The sequence below is a fragment of the Musa acuminata genome, chromosome BXJ1-1 (genome assembly GCF_036884655.1).
Source record: "Musa acuminata AAA Group cultivar baxijiao chromosome BXJ1-1, Cavendish_Baxijiao_AAA, whole genome shotgun sequence".
NCBI classification, from domain to species: Eukaryota; Viridiplantae; Streptophyta; class Magnoliopsida; order Zingiberales; family Musaceae; genus Musa; species Musa acuminata.
Window position 1 is genome coordinate 7,475,484 of NC_088327.1, and position 20,046 is coordinate 7,495,529.

General features: G+C 34.7%; 3 protein-coding genes across 3 annotated transcripts; 1 reads left to right on the forward strand and 2 right to left on the reverse strand.

Moving 5' to 3' along the window:
- Window positions 1-439: 439 nt before the first annotated feature.
- On the reverse strand, window positions 440-1,939 carry LOC135603506 (polygalacturonase-like). The gene is made up of 4 exons (XM_065094339.1): window positions 1,871-1,939; window positions 1,373-1,458; window positions 753-1,257; window positions 440-673 (listed from the first exon to the last, which is right to left on the reverse strand). Exons 1-4 carry the CDS (start codon window positions 1,937-1,939, stop codon window positions 440-442), a joined length of 894 nt encoding a protein of 297 aa, XP_064950411.1.
- A 2,498-nt stretch (window positions 1,940-4,437) lies between these two features.
- On the reverse strand, window positions 4,438-6,717 carry LOC135604864 (polygalacturonase-like). Its single transcript, XM_065094762.1, has 2 exons — window positions 6,220-6,717; window positions 4,438-4,635 (listed from the first exon to the last, which is right to left on the reverse strand). Exons 1-2 carry the CDS (start codon window positions 6,715-6,717, stop codon window positions 4,438-4,440), a joined length of 696 nt encoding a protein of 231 aa, XP_064950834.1.
- Window positions 6,718-8,187: 1,470 nt separating this feature from the next.
- LOC103984009 (glycerophosphodiester phosphodiesterase GDPDL3) lies at window positions 8,188-18,548 on the forward strand. The gene is made up of 10 exons (XM_009401404.3): window positions 8,188-8,428; window positions 8,505-8,674; window positions 9,522-9,815; window positions 10,140-10,255; window positions 10,349-10,850; window positions 12,858-12,896; window positions 12,976-13,263; window positions 14,500-14,639; window positions 16,285-16,768; window positions 18,032-18,548. The coding sequence occupies exons 2-10, from the start codon at window positions 8,515-8,517 to the stop codon at window positions 18,325-18,327; spliced, it is 2,319 nt and encodes a 772-aa protein (XP_009399679.2). The 5' UTR covers window positions 8,188-8,428; window positions 8,505-8,514; the 3' UTR covers window positions 18,328-18,548.
- Window positions 18,549-20,046: the final 1,498 nt, after the last annotated feature.

Genomic DNA, 20,046 nt, shown 5'->3' on the forward strand with positions numbered 1-20,046 from the left:
TTGTTTCTATTTGTTAAAGTTTTTTTTATTTTTTATTAATTGTGATATTTTAGATTTTTTAAATAAATTTTAAATTATTTACATGTTTTAAAGTATTTTCATAATTAAACATGAAGTCTGACTTGTTGACACAACGTTTCAACTAGTGACCTAGGGCTTAATCGAATAACAACTCGGTAATATTAATGACTATACTTTGTAATTACAATGTCACTAAAATTTAATGTATATTTTTCAGAAAAATATGAAACTAACATGAGATATCCATGTTATAAACATGGGATGTCATTTTGCATGTGGACAATTTCTTTATTTCTTTTTTTGTTTCTGATACAAGGCATATACTCAATGTAACAAAGAGAAAGCAGAAAAAAGTAGGGATAGGAACTCTTGTGTGGAACAGTTCATCACTTTTGCCTCACAACCCCATAATGCGAAATCAGATGCACGGGTCAGGTTTCACATTGCCATTGGAGCTACCATAGACATGAACACAAATAGAAGCATTTTTGGGTTGCTTTTCGTTGCCATTGTACTTCAAGCTGATGTCACTGAGCTCCACGCCCTCACATGGAGCAACCTCGCTGCACACTAGATTATAAGCTACTGGCGAGAGAAAGGTCCCCACGATATTTCTGTACTTGATATTCTTGATCTTAACTAGAGAAGGATCCTACATGGAGAGAGGAAGGATGCTCAAATTTCAAGACTATGATGATATATTTAGCTGTAGTAGAAGCAATGAGGCATACCTTTTTGGGACAGTTAGCAGATGGGCAATAATTCTGATTTATGATGATGGGGTTATAGACATTATTCATGATGATGTGTTCAAAGACGAAATCAGTGGCCTTCAACCTAGATGGAGAAGATTGAAATGTCTTGATCCTCAATCCATTTGTTGTACCGGTAAGATTGCAGTTACTCACGTTCAGCCCGATTACATCTTTCTCACCAGCATTTTTGCCGAGACTACCGACGCTGATGCCATGGCCTGGGCCGCATAACACCTTAAAGATGATCAAATTGGTGCAGCCCGGGCCGATGGAGATGCAGTCATCACCGGTGCCGATGACTGAATTGGCAACCTGGATATTGGTCGAGTCGGCGATGTGAATGCCATCGGTGTTGGGGCTATCTTGAGGAGCACTGATCTTGATGGAATCAAAGATAATGTTTCTTGATTCAAAGACATGAATGTGGAAGAACTTGCTGTCGATAGAAGAAATGCTTTTGATGGTTGCGTTCGTGACGAAACTGAACACCAAGTTCTATACGGTAGCATTGTAACGATTGTCAGTGCAATTCAAAGTAAGAACGAAGTAGTGTTAATATCTGCATGGTTAGAGCAAGGAGGACATGGCTACCATACCATGGGTAAGGGTTTGCAATCATTTGTCTTTTTGCATTGGTTGTAAGGCCATGCAGAAGCTCCTTGTCCGTTGAATCTTCCACCACCTGAGATAACCAATCCATTAATGTACTGGAAATGGAGCCAATATTGATTGTAAGCTTCGAGATGGGTGGATGCCAGTAGCTGCCCTTTCACTTGCATCACCATTATGCCTTTGCATGGCCCTTTGAAGATTGTTGGACCGAGCAGGTATGCTCCCTCTGGGATCACTATCGTTGCCTTCCCTTGTGCCGCGCATGCCGCACTCCATGCCGTTTCAAAAGCCTACCATGTCCATAATTGTTACAACCGTAAGTACGGAGATGTCATGATGAAAATACAAGAAGTTTCTTATGTTTCTCCTCTGTCCCGCTAAAACTTTATGTAATTCAAGTTCATGAAGATTTTTAAATTCATAGGAACTACGACAAAAACTATTGGTTGTAGTGAAAACCTATACTAAACATGAAAAGCTACCTTTGTGTTATCGGTTTTGCCATCTCCTGCTGCTCCATAATCCTTCACATTGTAAACACCGTCAGCCATGGCTACCCTCGCACCACTTAAGATGAAGAATAGCAAGCCAATCACAATAATACTTAATTCTAATCCCATTATCAAAAGTCTTCTCCTCGATCGATGTGTTCTCTGAATCAACGCTTGTGTGTGCATGTCAATAGTTTGAATTAAGAAATCATTTATAGTGAGGGCATGCAAGAGGATTCTTCCCATGTAATCAACAAGTACATATGGTTTAAGCAATTTTTGACAACCAAGGTAACAATCACTTGCTATTTATATATGTTTGTGGTTGAGAAGGATACGTATGATTACTGGTTCGCCATTTCGGAATTCTATTCGTGGCCTATATTCATTTGGAAACAACCTCTTCCATTGGAAGGTGTTAACTCCACGATTTGTGAACTTTGCGAGCGATGTTGGGGTGCTGAATAACCGAAGACTTTAATTTTTATGCTATATGCAAATTGAAAATGAACTATGTATGATGTCAGTGTGTTCGAAATATTTATGTATATGAAATGATGAATTAAGAGAAGAGCACCACAATCTACTTATTAAGTTTTTGGTTTGTGTTTCGAATTTTTGTATGATATACATTTAGAGATCAGATGATTAAATTTAATTTGAATACATTTAAAGTATAAAAAAAGAGAATTTAGCTAATGAGGTTATGGGTTTGATTGAATTTAGATAAATAGCAACAACCGGTAGACATGGATGAAATGTCCGTTAGGTTAAAATTTAAACCATTAGGGACAAATGGAATAGTGGATTGAATCGATGTCTAATTTGATATGTTTTATACGTTATCTTAGAAGCTCACATTCCAGAGAACATAAAGTTGGAACGATTGTTTATTATCATATTAAATCTAACAAAATCATATAACAATTAAAACTAATAATATAGATTTTTTATTATATTTGAACGAATGCAATGTTAAAATAAAGACTAAAACCGAATAACACTACAAAATTAAAATATTTTCATTCGCTAAATGTGAATAATTATTTATTTATGGTTACAAAATTATATATAATTTTATATTTATTAAATAATAAAATATTTTATAAACTAACAAATAATTGTGTATACTATATACAACTACAAATTGCACGCATATACATTGATTGAAAATAGATATGTTGTTACTTTTATAAATCAACCTGACGAAATCATATATACTTATTTTTTATTACAAATATTCGATAAAAAAATATAGTTCTCAAACCTTTTTTCGTAGAACTTTCTGATAGCACGAATCCATATGAAAATTTAAAATTCTAATTATAATTAAATACAAAACCAAATATCCTTCGTATATTCTATATTTGTCTCTCTTTTTATTGTTTTACTTTTCCTATGTCACCTTCAATGTAAGACCATTTTTTTAATCTATAATTAAATTAATTACATAATATCATGTAAGATCAAATTAAATACGGAATGTCAAAATTAATTAACCAAAAATCTTATGTGCTCTATCTAATCTCCTTCTTCAAATAATTCATGTTTACTTTTGTTTTTCTTTAATCGAGTCATTCTCTTTATCAAGACAAGTTTTCTTGTCATATTTCCCATATTTTTATTCCTTTCATATAATGGTAATTCAACAATTATGTAACTATATCAACATGATAAAATATCAAAATTAATTAATCTTTAGTACAATATAGAATTCTTTTTTTGTGAAAGGACTCAGAATTTTAAAAAATATCCTAAATCAAGAGTTTTTTACATTTGAGTTGATTTCTTACATAAAAATGATTCTCTAATAGAATATATCTTCAATACTAAGTATTATTCTAAGTATTATCATATTTGTAAGGTCATCTGTTTTTTAAGGTAATTTTCTTGTTATCGTCTCTTCTTATTATTGTATCCTTCTTATTGAAGTATTATTCCAACTACCGTCATGTAGGTAAGTTATATCTATGTCGATATTCATGCTCAATCATTGGAATTTTAAATTTAATTTAAAATATTTTATATATTATCATGTGTTACTAAATGCGCATAAAGGTTTATGTTTATAGTATAAGTTGACAAGATTATTTTTATCAAAATTTATGTGATTGAAGTTTTGTTTCTATTTGTTAAAGTTTTTTTTATTTTTTATTAATTGTGATATTTTAGATTTTTTAAATAAATTTTAAATTATTTACATGTTTTAAAGTATTTTCATAATTAAACATGAAGTCTGACTTGTTGACACAACGTTTCAACTAGTGACCTAGGGCTTAATCGAATAACAACTCGGTAATATTAATGACTATACTTTGTAATTACAATGTCACTAAAATTTAATGTATATTTTTCAGAAAAATATGAAACTAACATGAGATATCCATGTTATAAACATGGGATGTCATTTTGCATGTGGACAATTTCTTTATTTCTTTTTTTGTTTCTGATACAAGGCATATACTCAATGTAACAAAGAGAAAGCAGAAAAAAGTAGGGATAGGAACTCTTGTGTGGAACAGTTCATCACTTTTGCCTCACAACCCCATAATGCGAAATCAGATGCACGGGTCAGGTTTCACATTGCCATTGGAGCTACCATAGACATGAACACAAATAGAAGTATTTTTGGGTTGCTTTTCGTTGTCGTTGTACTTCAAGCTGATGTCACTGAGCTCCACGCCCTCACATGGAGCAACCTCGCTGCACACTAGATTATAAGCTACTCTATTTTCATACCTTTTTTCTAGAACTCTCTGATAGCACAAATCCATATGAAAATTTAAAATTCTAGTTATAATTAAATACAAAACCAAATATCCTTCATATATTCTATATTTGTCTCTCTTTTTATTGTTTTCCTTTTCCTATGTCACCTTCAATGTAAGACCCTTTTTTTAATCAATAATTAAAGTAATTACATAATATCATGTAAGATCAAATTAAATACGGAATGTCAAAATTAATTAACCAAAAATCTTATGTGCTCTATCTAATCTCCTTCTTCAAATAATTCATGTTTACTTTTGTTTTTCTTTAATCCAGTCATTCTCTTTATCAAGACAAGTTTTCTTGTCATATTTCCCATATTTTTATTCCTTTCATATAATGGTAATTCAACAATTATGTAACTATATCAACATGATAAAATATCAAAATTAATTAATCTTTAGTACAATATAGAATTCTTTTTTTGTGAAAGGACTTAGAATTTTAAAAAATATCCTAAATCAAGAGTTTTTTACATTTGAGTTGATTTCTTACATAAAAATGATTCTCTAATAGAATATATCTTCAATACTAAGTATTATTCTAAGTATTATCATATTTGTAAGGTCATCTCTTTTTTAAGGTAATTTCTTGTTATCATCTCTTCTTATTATTGTATCCTTCTTATTGAAGTATTATTCCAACTACCGTCATGTAGGTAAGTTATATCTATGTCGATATTCATGCTCAATCATTGGAATTTTAAATTTAATTTAAAATATTTTATATATTATCATGTGTTACTAAATGCGCATAAAGGTTTATGTTTATAGTATAAGTTGACAAGATTATTTTTATCAAAATTTATGTGATTGAAGTTTTGTTTCTATTTGTTAAAGTTTTTTTATTTTTTATTAATTATGATATTTTAGATTTTTTAAATAAATTTTAAATTATTTACATGTTTTAAAGTATTTTCATAATTAAACATGAAGTCTGACTTGTTGACACAACGTTTCAACTAGTGACCTAGGGCTTAATCGAATAATAACTCGGTAATATTAATGACTATACTTTGTAATTACAATGTCACTAAAATTTAATGTATATTTTTCAGAAAAATATGAAACTAACATGAGATATCCATGTTATAAACATGGGATGTCATTTTGCATGTGGACAATTTCTTTATTTCTTTTTTTATTTCTGATACAAGGCATATACTCAATGTAACAAAGAGAAAGCAGAAAAAAGTAGGGATAGGAACTCTTGTGTGGAACAGTTCATCACTTTTGCCTCACAACCCCATAATGCGAAATCAGATGCACGGGTCAGGTTTCACATTGCCATTAGAGCTACCATAGATATGAACACAAATAGAAGCATTTTTGGGTTGCTTTTCGTTGCCGTTGCACTTCAAGCTGATTTCACTGGGCTCCGCACCCTCACATGGAGCAACCTTACTACACACTAGATTATAAGCTACTGGCGAGAGAAAGGTCCCCACGATATTTCTGTACTTGATATTCTTGATCTTAACTAGAGAAGGATCCTACATGGAGAGAGGAAGGATGCACAAATTTCAAGATTATGATGATATATTTAGCTGTAGTAGAAGCAATGAGGCATACCTTTTTGGGACAGTTAGCAAATGGGCAATAATTCTGATTTATGATGATGGGATTATAGACATTATTCATGATTATGTGTTCGAAGACGAAATCAGTGGCCTTCAACCTAGATGGAGAAGATTGCAATGTCTTGGATCTCAATCCATTTGTTGTACCGGTAAGATTGCAATTACTCACGTTCAGCCCGATTACATCTTTCTCACCAACATTTTTGCCGAGACTACCGACGCTGATGCCATGGCCTGGGCCGCATAACACATTAAAGATGGTCAAATTGGTGCAGCCCGAGCCGATGGAGATGCAGTCATCACTGGTGCCGATGACTGAATTGGCAACCTGGATATTGGTCGAGTCGGCGATGTGAATGCCATCAATGTTGGGGCTATCTCCAGGAGTATTGATCTTGATAGAATCAAAGGTAATATTTCTTAATTCAAAGATATGAATGTGGAAGAACTTGATGTTGATAGAAGAAATACTTTTGATGGTTGCGTTCATAATGGAACTGAATACTAAGGTCTAAACAATAGTATTGTTGCGATTGTATGTACAATTCAAAGTAAGAATGAAGTAGTGTTAATTTTTACATTGTTAGAGTAAGGAAGACAATGCTACCATACCATCGGTAGGGGTTTGCAATTGCATATCTTTTTGCATTAGTTATAAGGATGTAAAAGCTCCTTGCCCATTAAGTCTTTCACCTCCCGAGATAACCAATCCATTAATGTATTGAAAATGGAGCTAATATTGTTTGTAAGCTTTGAGATGGGTGGATGCTAATAGTTGCTCTTTCACTTTGGCCCTTTGGAGTTTGTTGGAGGTATGCTCCCTTTAAGATCACTATCGTTGCCTTCCCTTCCACCATGCATGCCACACTTTATGCTACTTTGAATGTCTACTATATCCATAATTATTATAACTATAAGTATTGAGTTTCTTATGTTTGTCCTCTATTTCACTCAAACTTTTGTAATTCAATTTCACGAAGATGTTTAAATTCATATGAATGAAAATAAAAACTATTGATTGTAGTAATAACCTATACTAAATATGAAAATCTACTTTTGTATTATCAGTTTGGCCATCTCTTGTTCCGCATTCCTTTATATTATAAACACTTATAACCATATAAAAAACAACAAGCCAATCATAATAATATTTAATTCTAAACTCATTATCAAAAGTTTTCTCATCTATCCATGCATTCTCTAAATCAGCACTTGTGTGTGTATGTCAATAGCTTAAATTAAGCAATTGTTGACCACCAAGGTAACAACACTTGTTTATATATGCTTGTAGTTAGAGAAAGATATGTATGATTACTTATCGGCTATTTTACTGTTTTATTTTTTTGCCTATTTTCAATTGAAAATAATCTTTTCTTTCATAAGATGTTATCTTCGTAATTTGTAAACTTTACGAGTAATGTTGATGAATTGAAGTCTTTAACTTTTATGCTATATACAAAGAAAAAATAAATCATGTATAATGTCATTGCATTCAAATTATTTATGTACGTGAGACGTGAATTAAGAGAAAATTACCACAATCAACTGATTATAAATTAAATTAAATAATTTAATTTTTATTGAATGTTCAAGTCAAATAAATCTGTTTGACTAAAAAACCCCAAAGTCAAATATATTCGTTACATTTATTTTATTTTATAAAAAAATTATAAAAATAAAAATTAAATATGAGGACATCATTACTAGGTTTTTTTATAAATTATCTATAATATTTTTTAATAAAGTTTTTTTTTTTATAAGTACTGATGAGGAAAATTGATAAGTTTATATATCCACAAGCAAAACCAAGACATATAGAGCCACATGCCAGGAGACCTTCACATGCGTGCAGTGGCTGTGGCAGTGATACGAAACTTCGCCATTTGTTAGTGTCTCAAGTCAATCTCACTCTTTATAGGCCCTTTTGTCGGATTCCGTCCTCCGCGGTAATCATCAATACCGCGCTCCCCTCTGTTCCCCTCGCCAGTGGAGACCAGCCAAGCCTGCACCTTAAAGTGGTACTACCTACTGTGGAAGTCGGGGCGAATTCCCAGCCAGCTAGAAACCAAGGCCTCCACCCCCTCCCGCTTCGTCACTTTCTCCCTGTTCCTCTTCTTCCCCTTGTCCCTCCATTCTCTTGAATCCGAGCTCGCAGTCACTGGGAACGGCACAGAGATCTCTGATTTCTTGCTCTACTTGTGGTAAGCTGCTCAATCCCCCAAATTTTGCCCAAGGTATTGGGTTTCGACAGTGAAGGCCGGATCTTGGTGCTTGCAGTAGTGACGCTATGCTGACGAGGAGAGGTGGGTGGGAGCTCTCCTCCTCCGCCTCCTTTTGTGCTGCATTGCTTCTCTTGCACGTTGCGGTGGTTCTTCCTGGTGTCGTTTCCTCACAAAGCCTCAAGAACTCCAACCTCACCGCCACCTCCCCGTGGCTAACCTTGAGTGGTGCTTCTCTTCCTCTTCTTCTTTTTGAGCTTTCTTCAAACTTAGATCCTCTTTTGGTTTGTGCTTTCTTTTAGTAGATCTTTTAGAGTTTGCCTAGGCATGATGAACGGAAAAAGAAAGGGTTTTTAAACGTTTGCTATTCTTGGGTTGGGTTTCTTAACATAGGGATGAACGTGTCCAGTGGGTATGTACAAAATCGTAGGCTTTCAGAGTGTCTTGGGTTGAGCAACCACGGACTCAGAGGGTTATTTGCCTGATTCTGGAATCATTAGTTATTTTGACATCCACAAATTATTGTGTTTGATTGACATGCTCATGTCTTATTGGAGATGCCAATCTCCCTGACCTTAAAATTGGTTGATTAGTGGGACATCTGAAAGCTTCGTACATATGACAACTCCAAATGACAGAGGTATTTGTTGGTCACATGTCTTAAGCTTTAGTTCGTATGTCATAACTTTGATAAAAAACAATGCAGTACAAATTTTGGAAGTATGTTAATTTATTTGTTAGAATGCAAAAACACACCCAAGAAAAAATTCACTTGAGATAATGGATAAATATTTGGCCATGTATGATTATAGATTAAAGGATGTTGCTATTAGTAACTGGATATTAACATATCATATGCAAGATGGAGGCTAGCTATATATCTTCATGCAACCATGCTCCAGTATGTTGGTCACATCAACAAGTTCTAGTGTCCAGATTCCTGAATGTAATCAATGTTGACAGTCCCTAATGCATTGCAGAAGGCTTAAACAAATTTTTGTAGTTTCACTTTTTTGAGTACTTGCACCATATAATTTTTTATCAGTGTCCATCTGACTATCTTTTTTCTACTCAGGTGGCACCCCTTTGGTTATAGCCAAGGGTGGGTTTTCAGGGTTATTTCCTGATTCCAGTTCATTTTCTTACAAATTTTCATATGTGGCTGGTTCACCTGATACCATTTCATGGTGTGATGTGCGGTTGACAAAAGATGGCAATGGCGTCTGTCTGCCTGATATTGTGTTAGATAATTGCACAAACATTAAATTGGTATATCCTGAAGGAAAGATGAATTATATTGTGAATGGCGTGCCTACATCAGGGTGGTTTTCTGTTGACTATGATATCCAAAATTTGTCACAGGTCTCACGTAAGTTGAAATTGCTGATGAGATATTTCCTCTTTTTAACTTATCTGACATGCCAGTACAGTAGACATTTATTATGTAGTTAATATACTGTAGTCATTTTTTGGACGCATGCTGGAAGAAGCAGATTAAAATTTTTAAAAAAATTTGCTAAAGCTTTTATAAGTTTTCCTTCTGTCTAGCAATTCAGCTGCCATTTTTAATATTAGAATATTGCTGCCTGTCAAATTGTTTCCATTACATGTAAGCTTTTCAGATCTCTTTGTTGGTAACTAGGTGATGTTTATACGCTATAACCTTCTAACAAATTCTTAAAAATCTGAGCAGTGGCACAAGCAATTCTTTCTCGAAGTAATAAATTCGATGCAAGCTTGTTTCCTATCCTTACTGTTGAAGATTTGGTGGCACAAGTTAAGCCAGCAAAACTTTGGTTGAATATACAGGTATTGAAATGGGTATTTTTGTAGTGGACATGCATTGACACTCTTTCTTTTGTTTCTTCTGATTTTGCTGTTCAATTGCTTTCTGTGATGCAGCATGATATATTCTACAGGCAGCTCAATTTGGATATGAGGAGATATTTGCTTTATTTATCGAAACATGATATTCCAAGTTATGTTTCATCTCCGGAAGTAGGTTTCCTCAGCAGTATAGTGGGAAGATTTAGAACGAGCAAGACCAAGCTGATTTTCCGTTTTCTTGGAGAAGATACTATTGAACCTTCTACAAATGTGACATATGGCTCATTGTTAAAAAATCTCACTTTTGTCAAGACATTTGCATCTGGAATTCTCATTCCGAAATATTACATTTGGCCAGTAACATCCAGTGGCTATCTAGAATCTTACACCTCTGTTGTCATGGATGCTCATAGGGAAGGACTGGAAGTTTTTGCATCAGAATTTGCTAATGATGCATTGTTTAGCTACAATTATAGTTATGACCCATTAGCTGAAGTTCTTTCTTTCATAGACAATGGAATCTTCTCTGTTGATGGTGTTGTGACGGACTTCCCCATAACCGCATCAGAGGCCATAGGTGATGTTAAAAAATGGACACTTGATATGCATTATCTTATTTAGTTCAATGTCTCTTCATTGTGTTTATTGGGCTAGTTTACTTTGTATGGGCTTTATTGACCTTCTGGATGGCTGCTACTACGCAGCAAAAGGGTTGGTACAAGGGCATATGCTTTCATCATTTTCTAGTGGCTCTCACTATAAATTTGCACTTTGTCAGATCTCTTCTAGTTTTAGTATGCTACTTCATGTGTTTTAACTTGAGCTGCTCAAATGCCATAAATAACTACAAAATAGTATGTGCTATGTATTCTTTGGTTCTTAATTCGTAGACAGTTATATGAAATCCACACTTTGTCTCTGTTCAACTAGTTGTGCATGTTGCTACTTAATTAATGGTGCATTAAGTGTATTGACATGGTGGAGATATATTAAAATTATCAAACAAATGTGTATGAGAAAATAATATAAGATCATAGTGTTGCAATGTGCTGTAAGTTCAAATGCAAATCATTAGTTACTAAGATATTTAGCAATTTCTTCCCAACAGAACATTTAAAAAATAAGGTCGAGTTTTGTTATGTCCTATTTTGTTCTGGTTAATTCAGGGCCCATTTGAAATAGTTAAGCTAATAAAAGAGATGTTGTCTTAAAAACAGAAAAGAAAAGAATAAGGGCTGATGAAGCCTCTTTTCTAAATTAGCATTCCATTTCCGTTCGTTTTTTTTTAATTGAGTGAGATAATTATTTCCCATATATATCTTCACTTTTTTATTTAGTATCACACTCCATTCTGGTAAGGTTTCTCTTGTTATGAACATAATGATTGTACTAGTAAAGATTGGTCCTTCTATGGGTAATTAGTGAAAGCTATTGTTTATGTATATGCATATAGAAGTGTCGTGAACATAAGATCCAAATACATGTTGTTGGACATTTTTATCTCTAAAAGGAAGTACAATGAGAAACATTGTTAATTGATTAAAGGAAAAAAAATGCTGTGAAGTTATGTTGAAGGAAACCTACCATATATCCAATTCTATGGTTTCACGTTATGACAAACTGTATGTTATAGGTGGTGCTAGGCAAGGTCTTCAATTTCGAATAATACCGCTCGGTACGGGCGGTACGTATCGGTCCGCCAGTAGATCGGTACACGGACCGCTCGCTACCGGGCGGTATATATATATATATATACCGAGCGGTATATCGAAATATACTGCTCGGTATACAATATCGTATCATATCGAGCGTATCTCGAAACTCTGGTATGGTACGATATTTCAATCCTTGGTGCTAGGTGTTAGGAATTTCAAAGCCAACCTTGGTTTTTGTCAGAGCCTATCATTAGCTTGATTTCTTGATTTTGAATTTAGCAATTGAGTCGATTCAGCGGAGCACCTGCAAAAAAAAACTGCATCATGGCATTGGTCGACAGGAGTCCCTCCCATGCCTAAGTCATTTGGAAGAAAGACGATGTAGAATTCACATAAATCTGAGCAATCTGGGTGGGTTTAGCATACCTGAGACCTTTTGTAGATGGCCTTGGTAACCATTGGGATTAAGTGAGAATTAATCCACAAGAATGATTTCATGGGATTATTAAGTTGGGATTATCAGGCTTGACTCAGACATAAAGAGTCAGTTGACCCATTAGGTATTGCGGATGGCATCATCTTGTTGACCACATGGGCCACTCATCCTATGTGCCAGCCTAAGAGGGTGTTTGAATAGGTGCCGAGTTGGAGGTGACATGGCATTCAGATGTCAACGTGTCAAATCCTGTTAAAATAGAAGTTGGTAAAGAAGGTTGTAACACTCGTATGTTCTTTCATCATCCATTTCTTGTATGCTACTTTTCTTTTTCTTAACGATCTTACATGTCTCAGGTTACACCCTCAGTTGTTCCAGAATAATTCTTTTCTTGGAAATTTAGCAAAGCGTGGTTGATGATGATTAATGAGATCTTAAATGCCTTTTCGGAATCACCTGGAGTGTTTTACTGAATTCTTAATTGTTCTTGCAGGTTGCTATTCTCATATAAACATGAGCAACTCTGACCATGGTGGGTAATTATTGCTTTTCTTCCTTGTCTGTTTCCTATTTTTCAAAGTGCATATTATCATTTGATGCTTTTGCTGCAGGAAAACCTTTAATAATCTCACACAATGGAGCTAGTGGAGTCTATCCTGACTGTACTGATCTTTCTTATCAGCAAGCTGTTACAGATGGTGCTGATTATATTGACTGTCCTGTTCAAGTAACAAAAGATGGCATTCTCATATGCATGAGTTCCATCAACCTCATGGAAGTTACTACAGTCACAACCTCGCCCTTCAGCTCCCTTTTGTCTGTTATACCTGAAATTCATGATGGTCCTGGAATTTTTACTTTTAACTTAACCTGGGAAGAAATTCAGAAGAATTTAAAGCGTATGTTGACACAGCCATATGCATACTGCCGTTTTTGTGAAAACATGAAGTATATAAAAAATTCTAAATCACAGTATCTCCAAGATTTTAATTTCTTTGCTAGTATACGATGCTGCACTGTTATTTTCTCCATGTATCTATTGTGTTTACTGTGTTGTTTTTTCTTTTAACAAGTTCAAGACATAATAATTCATGAGAATGTGCCTCATAAACATATTGAAGTTCAGGCATATCAAATTATGTCTTCCTTCTGTGAAATGGTTCTCTTGCAAATGCAAGTTTAGAAAGATGGAAGTATCTGAACTCACAATTGTTATTTTATGCTATATAGTATATATGAATTATTTCCATACTTAGTGATTAGAAAAATGGATAATACATTTTGACATTTCTTAACATGCCCATAGGCCATGGCGAGATCAGGCAGCTTGTTATTTATGGTGTGCTGTACTTCTGGCCTGTGACAGGAACTCGAAAAAGAAAATTTCCAAAGGAAATCCAAACTAACATGAAACTATTCTCCCTTTGGAGGGATCTCTGCCAAAAGTCACGTAGGCAGCAAAGAGCAAACCAGAAAACTAAAACTTGAGCTGGAGTTCTTTTAATGTTTGAACTGGACCAATTCAGTGATTTTTATGACCAGTCCAGCTTACAAATGTGCCTGCAGAAAAATAGTCCAAAGGGATCACTCAGTGAAACATTTTCTCACTGAAGCAATATGTTTCACTTGAAACAGACATGTCATATATGAAAATTAAGTTGTTGGGCCACAGTCTTCTGTTCACCAGGAGTGCTACATGTGTCTCGGAAACTTCAGCTATAAGTATTGTAATATTTTAAACTTTCAAGCTAATCATGTGTTTGTGCATCAGAAAAGGAAAAATAAAAAATCTCATATTAGAAACTTAAAATTGTTGGCCTGTTTCACTTCTCTATTATAAATCTAAATTATAATCATGTTCCTTCTTTTAATCTGGAAGTTACCACTACTCGACAAACATTGTCATCACTTTGGAGCCTTTTTCTTTCGATGTATCACCTACTAGTATGTAACTTCTTTTGTTTATGTTAATTAATATTTTCTGATTGTAAAACTCTTCATTGTGTAAGTTTTTTATTTGTACTTGACTATTATAATGATAATTTGTTTTAGAGATTGATTTTAACATGCAGAGCAACTATTAATTCTGTTTGATAAGAATCTTTTATGGTGACATTTCTCTCATTCTATTGCAGCGGCAATATCAAATCCTGAGATACAATACAATATATACCGAAATCCTCTATACAAAAATGATGGAAATTTCATGAGTTTAGGTGATTTTTTGGCTTTTGGAAGGGACAAGGACTTATCTGGCATACTGATCAGCATTGAGGTATGTATGATTGAGTGACATTTTACATAAAGAGATGATGAATGGTGGTTCACTATGCCTGGTGGTGCCCAGTAATGATGTCACTGCTTATGCTTATATTTCATATGATAAAACCAAAGAAAATGCTGATCTTGTATGTGTAAGTTAGCTTTATGTCCTCCTTTTGTTGTACATCTATGAACATGGAAGTCATAATTCAATGTCCTCCTTACCTCCAGTCCAGAGCCTGGAGAAAGGAGAACAATTCTTTAAATAAATGTACTAAATCATAATTTTGTTTGAATGATTATGAATATAGGTCTTTATCAAATACATGTTTAGGAAATCCTCTCCTTGTGGCAACATGTGACACTGCAAAGGGAACCTCATGCAGTTGATGCATTGGCATACATGTGATAGTTACATTTCACTGGAGGCACCAACAACACTGTATTCATATGCAAGGTATACATATGTTTATTAAAATCACAGGTAAAATATACATAAATATGTACATGTAAGATATAAGCGGTCATTGTTGTATAAGTTCATGATAAAACTGAGGAACTTATGAAGCGAAGCTTGCTCTAGTTTCTCATCCAGACAAAAAAAAAGTTATATCAGGTGCACCAGATCATCTGGTGGCAGGCAGCTTTTTTGTACTGGATGTAAGTTTCTGCATCCTACAGGATTGCCCACACCTTTGGATAAGGATGTATTTGTATTGAGGGATATAAAAAGCATCTTTGTTTTATTGAATCTCACAGAAAAAGTGTCTCCTTTGTGTAAACAATCATGATTTATCTTACTTGAGGTTCTCTAGAAGCATGTGTGTCCTGAATGAGATGCAAATCAGGTACTTGACTGGATGTCTGAGTACTAACCATTGAAGTTCATGCTCTGTCTGTGAAGTAACATTATACCTTTTGACCCAGAAATAAGATTGCTTAGTGCATACTGCTGCCTGTCCATGTGCAAAAAAAATGCTTTTATTTTGGCAAATATGTCATGCACAAAGGAAGCATCCTAGGTTCTAGACCTAATACAGATGGAAGAAGTAGCTAGCTATCGGTTATGGAAGAAATAGTATGAGGCCTTTTCCTATACAGTTATGTAGTTAACACGTTATAGCTCTGAAATTTGTAGTCTTGGTGTGAAAATGATCTGACTTTCTTTGAAAAGTTAAAATTTCACATGTTGAAGTTGATACTAGGTCAGGCATAATAAACGTAGAGAACATAAGATGTCCAGGAGGCTGTCTGACATGTTTCATGTACTAAGACATAATGTGCTATGAACTTATCATCAAAAGAATATTCTGTGACAAACTTAATTAATTCTTTCCCAAAAATTGTGTGACAGACTTCATTTATTCTCAAAGTTTGCCTAGTTATGAAAACTTCAACAGGTAGTACCAGTCACTAGATCAGTTTTTTTTTAACCTGATTTTCATCTGGTGTTTCATGGACTGAAATAATAATTGCATGCATGGATTATTCACATTCATTCTATCCGAAGCAATTTTTTTGTCACACATCTCCAGCTCCAGCTGATGTGTTGAACCAAGCATAGTTATCTACATGAAAAATCTTGAAATTACCAAGTGTTTTCATTCATGAACTCCACATGCAGCAACATCTGCATTAATTTCTTTTCATTGTCACAGAATGCTGCATTTCTGGCAGAAAAATTGGGATATAGTGTGACTGATGGTGTGATGAGAGCACTACAAGACTCAGGTTACAGCAACCAGACTGGTCAGGAAGTCATGATACTGTCAAAGAATAGCTCTGTTTTGATTAAATTTAGGCAACAAACTAAGTATGAGCTGGTTTACATGGTTGATGAATCCATAAGTGACATGGTCAATTCCTCAATTATGGATATCAAACAGTTTGCTCATATGATTGCTATTAGCAAACAATCTGTATATCCCGTAAGCCAGCAGTTCATTACTGGTCAAACCAAACTTGTCCAGAAGTTGCAGTCTGCTGGCTTTGCTGTATATGTATATTTGTTTAGGAATGAGTTTGTTTCTCAACCATGGGATTTCTTGTCAGATCCAACAGTGGAGATAAATATGTATGTCCAAGGAGCTGCGGTGGATGGCATCATCACTGAGTACCCTGGGACAGCTGCAGCATATAGAAGTAAGTACTGTCCATTCTTCCCTTGGAACGTTTACGGTTGTGCATGGTTAATGTAGCTTATGAAAATAATAGTATAGTTGTGAATTCATGCAGAATCTGCTCAATTTTCATTTATATAGTTTATTAGTAATATTTTGATATAAGAATACTTGGATTAAATGCTTCGATTTTGCTCTTTAATTGTAATGGTCACAAGTCTTCTGAATGTCAAGACCAGTCCTCATTTTACAGTCAAATCCAGTGACATGGATACGAGTACTTGTATCCTTTCAGAAACTAATGCGGTAAGACATAAGACCCTTCTTGTACCTGCGTAGTCGAACACATACCACACAATTTTAACTAGAGTGCCTTGATCTCTTTTTTTTTTTTTAAGTGAAGATAGGTGATGTAAAGATTCTAATAGATCAAAATATGTCGAAACAAGAAGAAAAAAAAAATTGCAGACCTGCAAGATATTACTAATATGAATATCAGCTGGTAATGTTAATTTTTGGCAGCCTCATTGTTTCTCACACCCGATCATTCATGTGGCCAAGAACCTGCTGAATTGCAGGCTTACTTTTGCCAGGGCATTTCATAGGTTTTAGCCGCAAAGCATAGCAATATGCTAGTTAATGTACTATATTATATGAGGGGTTCTTCCTAAGCCCTTCTTTAGAGTTGAGTTTGTAGCAAATGACTCCCAGAGGCAATTTGTTCACTTGAAACAGTTGTAGCTGCCAAAGAAACTACTTTCTGTGCTTGCATAAGCTAAACGTAAGGGTCCTAACAGTTAGCAAGCGTAAGTAATTTGCATGCATTGATTTGCTATTATATATGCATTATTACAGTAAATAGATGCCTCCATCGTGCAAAGTGAGTATGTTGGAGTTACCTCATAGGGATAAAAAATGCATTGCCTTTTGAATGTCGCTCTTAAAGTTATATTCTCATTACAAATGCAACCTTACACTAAATAGATGGCTCCATTCCGCAAAGTGCGTTGGAGTTATGTCATAGGGATAAAAAGTTCACTGTCTTTTGGGTGTCACGCTTCAAGTTTATTCTTGTCGCAGATGCAACCTTGCCGCTGTATCATAATACAAATTATGCTGTTGTCTTTTATTTATGATCTTAATGTACCTCTTTTCTTAACCAGCACAAGTAGAAGTTCATGGTCATTATGCCATTTAAAAGAAATGCCACTTAACATTGAACCAACATCTCAATCTAATATTCACCATATGTTGCTACAATCTTAGTGTTCTTCACATTATGCAGGAAATACTTGTTCAAAGTTGGGTGATCAAGCTCCTAGCTACATGAGTCCTGTCCCAATTGGTGGCTTATTGCAGATCATGGATCCTCAGGCTCTGCCCCCTACCTTAGCTCCAATGCCCTCCCTGCATGCTGCGGATGTGGTGGAGCCACCACTCCCTGCTGTTTCACCCAAACCATCATCCTTTGGCGCTGGAGAAGAATCTGGGCTACCACCCTCACAGCCTTCATACGGGCGACACCTTGTTGCCTCGATCTTTCTATCGTTGGTGATGCTCTGTGGATCACTACTGGTATGATATGTCACCATATTTTTGTTGGGCACACAATTTTAGCTGCTGAGACTCGGTGTTTCTCTTGAAAATCGATGCATGTATATATTTCCCCCAAAAACATGGAAGTCATTTGGATTTTGCAACCATTAGGTAGGAGAGTTTGAGTTGATGCAGTCAATGTGTTCTTTAATCCAATTCTGATATCATGTTGGATTTTTTTTCTAAAGTATCTGTGTTTGAGTTAATCAGTCAATATTTTTTTTAATGAATGCTGGTTCATATAATTCAAAATTTACATGAAATTAAACAAGTGCACAGTGCATATCAATTAAAGAAAAAAGTATGGATAAATTAGATTGAGGGATATATCTCAACACAAAAATTTTAATTAGAGGTTGTTTTCATGTTGAATGTAGCTAAGAATAATGACAACCCAACAATTGTAAGTCTCTCTTAACCGCAAGCACACATAGCAAGTGAATGTTAACTTGGTAACTAAAATTTGCGTAAAACATGTTTAGAAGTTAACCTTTTGCATGCCCTCACTATAAATAACTACTTAATTCAGAAGATTGATTGACATGCACAGGCACAAGCTATGGATTCAAAGAAGACATTGATCATAAATTTAGAATCAAGCATATGCTTGATTGGTTTTTTGTTTTTCATCTAAGTCATGCAAGTGCAAACATGGCTGCAGGTGTTTATAATGTGGAGGATTAGTAATGTAATATCAAATAGTTTTCTCGTCTTCCTTATTTTCTGTCAATGTAAACATCTTCATGAACTTGGGAAAAAATTGTCAAAAGTTTGACATGATCAGTTATTATATTTTATGATTGTAATCATGATTGCTCCATACTTATGGTTGTAACTAATATAGACATGATAAGCTTTTGAAACGACAAAGAATGCATGCACAATGAAAGGAAAGACAGAAGATAGTGATTCCAAAGGGAGCGTACCTCCTTGGTCTAGTAACCTTCACAATCATCTCGAAGCTTACACAAAATTGGATTGATTTCTAATACATTGATGAACTGATTGGTAATCTCAAGTGGTGGAAGATTCAATGGACAAGGAGCTTTTGTGTGGCCTTGCAACTAATGCCCCAAGAAAAGCAACCACAAAGTCCTCCCTTCCTTGTCTTCCTTCCTTGCTCTACCACGCACAAATTAACATTGATTCTTTCTCAATTTGCTTTGCACTCACAATTGCTGAAATACTATTGTACAACCATTGGTTGTTCAATTTTGTGATGAATGCAACCATTTTTCCATGTATAGCAAGTTCTTCCACTTGCATGTCTGTAATCAAAGAACAACATTACCTTTGATTCGCAACCCCAATACTAATGGCATCCACATCATCGATTCGACTAATATCTATATTACCAACTTGGTTATTAGCATCGACAATGATAGTGCCTCCATCATTCTAGATTGTACTAATATGACCATCTTCAATATGTTATACAATCCCACCCATGACATTAGCATCAATAACCTCTACAAAAACATGGAGAGAAAGATGTCCTCAAGCTGACAATGAGAAGCTTCATTTTTATCGGCACAATAAATGTAATAAGGATCAAGACATGAAAATCTTTTTCGTCTTCCTCGAAGGAAGACCATCAGTTTCATCTTCGAGAGTATCATCATGAACAATATCTACTACCCATCATCATAGACCAGAATTGTAAATTATTGAATTGTGAGGCAAAAATGATGAATAGGAATTTCT